Source organism: Tetrao urogallus (assembly GCF_951394365.1).
Source record: "Tetrao urogallus genome assembly, chromosome: Z".
Lineage (NCBI taxonomy): Eukaryota > Metazoa > Chordata > Aves > Galliformes > Phasianidae > Tetrao > Tetrao urogallus.
Genome location: NC_136816.1, coordinates 67,559,457 through 67,569,426, shown reverse-complemented (window position 1 = coordinate 67,569,426; position 9,970 = coordinate 67,559,457). Strand labels below are relative to the sequence as shown.

Genomic DNA, 9,970 nt, shown 5'->3' with positions numbered 1-9,970 from the left:
ATTCTCATTTTTGTATTCTAGATTTTACTTAAAACTTTATATGTCCTTAGGTTTAGGTTAAATATAAACAGAGCGGCCAAACACTAATGTAAGAAATAGATCTGTGTTAACCTCTATTTAAATGACAGTTTTGAGGGGGAAAAAAGAAGGGGGGGGGGGAAAAATGGGAGATGCTTCACAAAAAAAAAAAAAAAAAAAGACAAAGCAGAAAAAATTGAAACTTTTAAGCTCAAGTTTCTAACTAAAAATTAAGCTAAATATATTTAAACAGCTGGAAATGACATGCAGGCAAATTTCTCAAAATACGGAACATCCAAGTGATTTAGGTACTGAGAACAGACAAGGAGGTTAGGACTGAGATACGTAGGCAGCTCTGTATGGCTTATTGGCTACGGCTTTTTCCATGTGAAAGCAAATAAAAAACTTCTTAATGAGAGGCAGCCCTGAAAGTAAAATCTCTACTGTTGCTTCCTTAGCTATAATAAATCTTACTGGACCTAAATGGTTAAAAGAGATGAACTCCAGTGTCTCTCCATTTCTGGAAGAGCCATTTCACAACCCAGGAAAACTCAATATTGAGCAATAATTGAGTAACAAAAATTGTTAAAAAAATTGAGTAACAAATTAATCAACCATGGAAAAAAAATAAGCCAAGGTCATGATGATGGCTTCCAGCATTTCTGATGATTCTAAAACTCAAGAGCAGAAAAATTTTAGAAGATTTAGTCTGGTTTGTACAAGAGAATTCAGGGGAAATACAGTTGTTTGAATGGATAATGACAGGGAAATTCTGGCTGCCTAAACATTAATGCTCTAAAAGAATGATGTGCCTTCCTCTCCATAAAAAGAATACCTTAATTCATCTGACGCTGCAGGCTTCTTATTGCAGGACAGCTTTCCTAAAACTTACATGTAATTCTTAAAAATAACTTGTAAAGTAGTAAGGGCAGTATCAGCAGGTTTTCAAGAATCCTAAAATGGTAATGATAATGCCATCTTCTGGCAAAAAGAGAAAAGACCTTTACCACTGCACAGCAAGTAACAGCTAGAATTTCCCAGGTATTGCCAGGATCTAATTTGCTTTTTTGAGATTACGTTGTTTTCTGGTACAGACAAATATAGCATTCTTTGAGGTGATAGTTTGATATAAAAGCCCAACCAAACCTTGATCCCAGCAAAGCTATGAATAACTTCACTAAAAATAGGACAAAGACAAAAGCCTTAAGTTCCTTAAAACAGCTGAATATAACCTCTGTTCTGAGAAGGAAGGGAGTGAGTTTGAAGGCACAATTCACTATGAGCATGTAGTTCTAATGTCAAAGAGTGGTAAGTCAGTTCATTTTGTTTATGTGGCAAAGACCTGAGGTCTCCACAACCTATTTCTTAGCAAAAAAGTTTTACAAAAATCTCAGCATTACAGCACTTGCCTGATGGTAATGGATAAGTACTTATTGTAAACAGTGTATATATTTCTTAAAGGGACCAAACTGAAAGCACAGATCACTCTCCTGCTTTGGTACTATAGGGTTTTTAAGGGGCACAAAGATAGGGAATAAGTCAGGTGTAAGTACTGGAAAATAGTGATTATTTGTATTGTGAGGAAATCAATTCACCACAGAATTATGCTCTAGGAGCTGATCCTCCACTTTAAAATGCTCTTTTAAAATACTTATTAATTAGCTTTTAGACACATGCTTTAAGTCACAATGCAAAGTAGAGAAAAGACTGGCTTTCAAAGACAGTGTCAGTTACTGAGCATAAGAGGAATCTTGTACCTGCACAGACTATATTAAGAATAAAGCAGCCTTAGACCACTTTATCTGAATCCTTTTCATATTCTGAAATATTAAAGATCTCTGAAAGATTAAAGATCTACTGCTCACTTAAGTAAGCAAAGCACACATACACCCTGATACCTGCTACTCATATTTACCTGGCAATTCTAGTCAATTTTCATTGGTACTTCTTATTGTCACCACTCAGACATGTAACTAATATCACTATAGCCATGGAGCTCTTAGAGTGGGTCCAGAGGAGGGCACTAAGATGATCAGAGGGCTGGAGCACCTCTCCTATGAGGAAAGGTTGAGGGAACTGGGCTCGTTTAGCTTGGAGAAGAGAAGGCTGCGGGAAGACCTCATTGTGGCCTTCCAGTACTTGAAGGGAGCATATAAACAGGATGGGGAACGGCTGTTTATGAGGGTGGATAGTGATAGGACAAGGGGGAATGGTTTTAAACTGAGACAGGGGAGGTCAGGGTTAGATATTAGTTCTTCACACAAAGGGTGGTGACACACTTGAACAGGTTGCCCAAGGAGGTTGTGGATGCCCCATCCCTGGAGGCATTCAAGGCCGGGCTGGATGTGGCGCTGGGCAGCCTGGTCTGCTGGTTGGCAACCCTGCACACAGCAGGGGGGCTTGAAACTAGATGATCGTTGTGGTTCTTTTCAACCCAGGCCATTCTATGATTCTAAGATACGATTCTATGAAGTAGTGGAGAAGTGAAGCAATCTTGTGTGCTGCTCCAAGCCTTACAAATGTAAACTAATGCAACTATACATTTCGCTCTGCAAGTAATCCATTGTCATCATTCTGAATCATAAAATGTGGTCTGACTGTTAATATGAGGAACAATTCTCAAGGGCATCTGATAAAAGTAATCAACATACAAAGCCTAAACATCACCTTGTTTTCCCATCTGTCACTCTATATCAGATAAATCATTCCACCTCACAGCTCAGAGAAACAAATGTTAAGAATCTAAAAAAATCCATAAACACATGTACGTATGTTAACTTTTCTGACCACAACTATACCAAAGTATTGTACTCATCGTTTGTAACAGGTTACCCTAAGATGTCTTCAGAACAGGCTCTGAGTCCGTGTTTTTTTGGAGTATAAAAGCAGAAAATCAAAATGAAGCCAATTTTTGCGGACAATCCTGTAGAAGAGAAAAGGGATACTTATTCACTCATGTTACCAATCACTTACCTTTATTTCTTATTCATCTGAGAACTAAGTTCTTTTCAGACTATGATACAAAGCCAAGTCTGATTGAGCCCTCCAGAAGTGAACAGCTGATATGCTTCTCAAAGGTGGCACACCAAATGCTTTCTCTTTAATTATTCTGATCCCATCTCTCAGACATGAGGACATTACTGTGAAGAACAGGGTCACAGAGAGATTGCACTTTTATAAATACAAGCTCCACAATAAGAGATATTATTTCCATTAAAAAAAAAGGTGATTTTATTTAATGCAGTAGGTGGGGAGCTATGAAACTCTGCTTCAAACATTTATAGATCACTGCAGCAGATTCATTCATAAAATCGCAGGATTACATTACAGAAATCCCTGTCCATGTACATGAGATACTAAGCCTTTTTAGTTGAAACAAGCGTTGTAGCAGTTCTGAAGATACAAGAAATACAGCTGAATGCTACCAATAGATAACCACCTATGGTCTTTGTTTAATAACTGGGAAGGAGGGAGCACTTCCGGTGTTGACTGATAACCATCATACAGCCCAACAACGACACAGGTCTCCTCTGTGCACCAATGATGCGGACAACCCTGAATTGCTCACTCTATGATTAACTTTTGTATTTTCTGCAACAGACTTAAAAATTACCACTCTGTGTCAGTTATTGTGTTTTCAAACACTTTCTAATTTGCACGAGATGTTCATTATGGCAATAATCCCTTCACACCAAGAATAGCACAGCGAGCTCAGCAGAAGAGCCCCACAGCTGACACCCAACAGCTGCTGGGAACAGCAGCTGCATGGAAACGGGAAGTGTCCAATACTCAATCACACTCCAAGAAAAGAATCCCAGAGTTAAATCGGGATGCTGATTATTTGAAAATTGTGCCTAGGATTCTCCTGCCAGTGAGATTTAACAAATGGCACTCAATATTTACTTTATAATTATACCTAAATAAGCTGCTGCGCATCTGGAATTACACTGCAAAGCTCAGAGGGACAACACACGCCTGTGGTTTGCCCCGAAGCAGTCATTGCTCTCCCTGCTACATTTAGTCCCAGAAGGACCAACTGTGTAGTTTCAACCTGTCAGGAGCCTGCAGGCATTCCTCCGGGGACACACAGGGCACGCAGCTCGCGGGGAAGGGATCGGCCACTTACTGACGGCTCCAGGCCGGGAGCCGAGGAGGTGGCCCGCGGTCCTCGGACGAGGCCTGGCAGTCGGATCACAGCGCGCTCCGCTTCCCTCTTTGCCGACCTCCTCTTCCTTCCCGGAGCCCAGAAGAGAGGACGGGGCTGAGGGAACGGGGACGGGGCTGAGGGAACGGGGACGGCACGCCGGGGAGACCACCCGCCGCCCCTCACCGACCGTGGCAGACAGGGAGGCGGCGGCGGCGCCCAGGCCGCGTCTCCAGAGCAACGGCGCCTTTCGCGCTTCAAACACTCGCGCCCACCGCCAGCGAATGGGGGCGAGGAGGAGGTGGGGGTGTGTCGTGATTGGTTGGAGTGAATCGTCAATCCCGCCCCAGTCCCGCCCACTCTCCATGCCGGAAGTACAGGTGAGGGTCGGCAGCGCTGCGTTCCGTGCGGGTTTCGTTCTCTCCTCCCGCTCGACTTCCGGGCCGCTTCTCCCGAGCTCCCCTTTCGCTGGTCCCGGCGTGCAGCTCGACGTGGCGTCCTGGGATTGCGGCGGTAACGCCCCCTTTCTCGGCCCCCGCCCGGCCCCTCCGTCGTGGGGCCGCCAGTGCGGCTCCCCTCCTCGGCTCCCCGCCTCTGGAGAGGTCCGGCCACACCCGAGGGCCTCCCGACCTCGTCCCGCACACAGCCAGAGCCTGCCTGCCGCCCGCGGCACGGGAGCGGCGGGCTGGAGGCTGTGCACCCGCGGGCTGTTCGTCCTTGCGGGGTCGTTGCGGCCGCGCGGCGTTCCCTGTCTCGCCCAGGAGGTGGCGCTGACGTCCCGTGGCGCGGCTGATGGGGAAACTTGCTGAAATGCGTAAAGAGGAGTGAAGTGAGGGGGCTGCGTGCCGCCCTGAGGCTTTGCTGCTGGTGGGTGATGTTACCCTGTGCTCTGATCTCCACACGGAGTTGTTGTCACGGTGCCTCATAGGACGGTGAAGGGGAAAACAGCACTGTGTAAATGTGTTTTCTATTGAAAACAGCGGTGCTGCCAAGGTAACAAGTTCTACCTGAGGCAGGGAGTTGCTGTGTGCTTTAAAATGGATTTCTCATCTCCTTTGCTTTTAGACTTTAAGAACTGGTTGCCTTGGCTACACAACTTTTTGCTTCCAGCACTTGTCACTTAAGAGATGTGTGGTTGCTACTTACATCAAATTAATGCTTAACTTGAGTGTCAAGAAGCTTTTAATTTTGTATCACAGCTTTATATCTAGGCCGGATGACAGAGCGCCCATCCTCTGGCATCGTGTTGCTCAGCTTTGCCACTGACATCCTGAGGAGTTCTGTGCTGCAGGGCATCTGTGTTGGCAGTTATTTGTGTTTGCCACTCCCAAGTAATGTTGAGGTATTATCTTTGCACAGTGCCTTTAGATTTTTGGAGTGAAAAAGCTTCAGACTGTTACATTTCTGGCTTCTGTTTTACTTTTGTCATTTTACCTCACTCTAACATAGCGTGTAAAATAGCAACTGCAAAGAAGTGGCACACAAGTCATATTTCATGCTCCTTGAAAACTTTTTTTTTTTTTTTTTTTAGTTTTCTGTGAGTTTCTGGTTTTAAAAGGAAAGGGCTTAATTTTCATGTCGGTAGTTCACATGGGTGGTTACTAAGATGCAGTTTAGCTATGCAGTAACAGTGAAGGATTGGATGACTTTTAGCCTGTGCTGAGAACATTTTCTGATAAACATGGCTTGTCTGCTTGAGCTCTGTGTTATTTGTGCTTGATCCTCTGTGCTCTTCTGCTGCTCTTCTTGCAGTTAAGAGGGGGACATGGCTGTAAGAGCATGTGGCTTGATAATCTACAGAAGACTGCAGCCATCACCATCTTCTAAGGCTGCTGACAGTATCGAATACCTCCTCCTCCAGACATCTTATGGGACCCATCACTGGACCCCCCCCAAAGGTGATGTTTGTTCTGATAACTTCAATGTTGCTTGTGTCAGGAACGATATTTCTGACTGAATTTGGCTGAATGCTCCTAAGGTTAGCTTTGGGGGCAGTTAACTAGCTACATTCACAGCTAATTGTGCTCTTTGGGCACCAGAGTGAGGAGCTGTATGGCTCTATCAGAGCCAGTATTTGGTGGTACATGGTGGTACTAGAAAAATCACAACACAGAAATATTTCAAGTACATTCTGCATTTTCTTAAATACTGTTTCTTCCCCCTAGTTTGTACTTCTTATTTTGTAAAATAGTACTCTAAACAGGAGTTTATGAACTGGGGAGAAAAAAAGCTACTAACAAAATTAGCTAATTAAAATTAGCAGAATTAGCTATGTTCTTCTGTTAATGAGCAAACTTTACAAACCTCTCCCTCTGTCCACTTCACCAAAAACCTAGCTAGAAGAGTTTGCAACCTAGTGGGAAACCAAGAGCCATAACTATTATGAGAGGAGAGACCCATGCGAAAAGCTTTCTCAGGGAATGCAGAAATTCTGAACATGCCAGCATGTTGGCAAGTGAAATGTCTCAAACACGTGTATCTCGTGCGGTCAGATCATAATGTTAAGGTTTTATAGATTAAAAAAATGAAGGAGTTGTTACATTTTATGTTCTCTTCAGTGTGAGTGGTCTTCAAAGGCAGTTCCAGGTTGCAAAAACTTCCATACAATACAGATACAAACTTAAAGTGATTATAACTTTTAATACTCCTGACACCTCTCCAAGTGCACACAGGATACAAGTCTACTTATGACTACAGCTGCACATTGATATCTTTCAAGTTCCCTAAGCAACCTTTATGGAATTAAACTGTGCTTGCCTGGATTCCCCCACATAAACACCACTCTGATCTGTGCTCTTAAAACTGTGACCTGCTACAAATTGAGTCTGGTGAGATGAGATGCAGGGTTTGTTTTCCTCCTCAGCATATTGGGACTGCATGAGTGTAAATTAATTTGAGGAGCTGAAAGCTGCAGTGATGTTCTGTCAGTTGTCCTTTTTCTCTTCCGGGTAGGCAGAGTATACCACTCAAAGCTGGAAACTTGCTGAGCTTAGGGCAGAGGTTAGCAATAGTGGGGTGTGCTGGTTACCTTTTGCTGTGCTGGCAGCCCGGTGGTAGCATCCGTGTCCTGTGAGTTGAAATTGGACCCAGCCTCCAGTTTTATTGCTTCCTCAACTCACTGCATTTTTGGTATTGATAGGTCATGACTGTTATAAACTGGTTCTTTACTGTTCTTGGATGTTCTGTGAGACTTGCTGTGGATAAGATAAAAGAAATCTAGTTGTGCAAGACTAGGTGTATTCTTTTTCTCAGTCATTAGTAAAAGTCCCAGCTTTGGAAATATGCATATCCTTCAGAAAGAAGGAGACTTTGACTTGCAGTGCTGAGAGTCAGGGGAAATAATTTTTACTTAAAGCTACTGTGTGTTTCATCTCAAATATCTAAAACATCAAATGCAGTGTCAGATGCTGTTTTTTGCAGTTATTTTTTAAATAGAATTGTGTTTTACATTTGAAAAAGTGTCACGTAAAAGGATGGTTAAGTTACTGATACATAAAGATGTAAGAGAGGCCTCTTGACAAAGCAAAATGAACTTCCCACATACACCAATCTTATTACTAAAAGGTGGCTTTGGGTGCCTGAAACCTGAGAAAATACTTGTCTCTGTGATAAGTTGTGGCTGTATGCAGACACCTAAATAGAAATGAGAGTGATGCCAGAGGCAAAATAAAGCTTTTTTCTCTCCTCCCTAACCCCCCACCCCTTGAAGCCTCTCAGCTCATGTTTCATTGCTTTTTTGAGATCTTGCTTGGCTTGTTCTATTTATGGTCTTGTCTGGATCTTTCATGAGAAAACCGAATCTGACATTTCTCAACAAAAATACAAACAGCTGGGGATATGGGGATGTGTTATATTTATCCTTTGTTTGTAATGGCCGCTCTCATTCTAAGCAACATAAAACAAATACGGTGTCCTGGAGAACTAAAACAGCCACTGGCAAGACTGGCATTGAGGTGTGCTGTACTTCACAGGGTAATATGGAAAAAAAGTACAAAGACTCTTAAACTGCTGCATGACCCAGTGCAAGAGAAAATAGTGGTGGTCTCTGATAACTTAGCATCCAAATGTTAGCATCCAAGTGTTCCTAGTGTGGCTCAGGAATTGTAACCTACTTTTGGAGTACAGCAATCTTAACTATGAAGCATAGCAACCTTGTGTGTTTTCCAGCCAGTGATTTCATGATTGACTTCTTATTGGTCTAGGATGTGCTGAAACAAGGGAATACATGAAGCTGATTTGGTTCTGTTGGTAACTTTCACTTTTTTTTTTTTTTTTTCTATAAAATAATGTTGAAATTTTATAGTGTTCATGATGTTGTCCTAAGCTGTGAATCAAGAGATTAAAAGGTTTTTTTGTGAAACTCACCTTTCAGATGGAATTTGCTAGTGTCTGGTGTCATTGTTTTTGTGTTGTTTGTGTGAATAAGAGTTTTGCAGAACTGAGCCTTGAGCTTCACTGGGAGGGAAGAAGTTGAGGGAGAAGACTAAGAGTCCTAGAAATCAGCAGTCTCCTTTTTTGCTGGCTAAAGGAAAAATATTCAGTAAGCACTCAGTTCTTAGCCTGAGGTGTAGTGTGAGCTGGACCACTGTGGGTGCATGGTGCTCCAGAAGAGGAGGGTAGGGCTGGGAAGAAAAGATTTCTCATGCTAACGGGCCACTGGTTATTTTGAAAGATGCGGTATGAACAACAATTGTAAAAGCCACAGGAGCAAGATCAAGGCATAAATGTTTGAAAAGCAACCTCCATTCTCTGATTCTAGCTTGATTCTTTGTCTGCTAATGTGTTCTCTCTTCTCTCTCTTAATATTTCTCAGTTGTCAAATGAAGAAACAATATCTCAGTTTTTGTCTTGGAGATTTATTTTTTTTATGCTCTTGACAGGCCATGTGGATCCAGGAGAGGATGACTTGCAGACAGCCTTCAGGGAAACACAGGAAGAGGCAGGTCTTCAGGCCAGTCAGCTCACTCTTGTAGAAGGGTACAGGAAGGAACTGCACTATCCTGTCCATGGCAAACCCAAGACTGTTGTTTACTGGCTGGCGGAGGTGAAGGATTGTAACACAGAAATTAAGCTCTCGGAGGAGCACCAGGCTTTCCGCTGGTTGAAGCTGGAGGATGCTTGCAAATTTGCAGAATATGAGGATATGCAAGCAACTCTGAAAGATGTGCATCAGTTTCTCAGCTCTGACAAATAAATGCTTTTGTGAAGAGCAAGAAGAATTTTTGGAGAAGCAGCCTGATATATATATTTTTTTAAACTTAATTTTATTTTTTAGCCAATAGAAGTACTATGTGGCTGCAGAAATACACTTTGTTTTCTAAACCTCTACAAAGTCAGTAATAGATAGTTGGGGCTTTTAACGAACTTTGTCTCCCATAGCTGATGTAAAAATAATGTGGTCTGACTGAACTGTAAGATGAAGAGGTGTCTGAGTTGAAACCTTGAGCTAACAAAGTCTCTCTGTGTTCCTCTCCATTTTTTTTTTCTTAAAGTGCTGAATAATTGTGTCTATTTTTTAAAATCAAGCTTGATGTTTCTTGACTTGCTGATATAGATCTGTAGTGGTGTCAAAATGAGCGTATGGAGATTTTTTTAATAATAAAATGTGTATTGCAGAAGTTGCATCTTGCATTTAAAACAGGGCAGCAGTAGTTCTGTTCCCAATTCCTCTGCTGATATGCTGTGATAACTTGTCAAATCATTTCAGGTCTTGTTTGTTTGTATCATGAATTTATGTACATGGCTATTATTCTGTTATGAAAATAGTTGCTATCCGAGGAGTCTCAGTAAACTGTTGACATCCAGTAT

General features: G+C 42.4%; 1 protein-coding gene across 1 annotated transcript; it reads left to right on the top strand.

Annotated features, from left to right (window-relative positions):
- Window positions 1-5,927: 5,927 nt before the first annotated feature.
- On the top strand, window positions 5,928-9,356 carry NUDT2 (nudix hydrolase 2; the record flags this gene model as incomplete). Its single annotated transcript, XM_079548672.1, has 2 exons — window positions 5,928-6,060; window positions 9,043-9,356. 2 exons carry the CDS (start codon window positions 5,928-5,930, stop codon window positions 9,354-9,356), a joined length of 447 nt encoding a protein of 148 aa, XP_079404798.1.
- Between the last annotated feature and the right edge of the window lie 614 nt (window positions 9,357-9,970).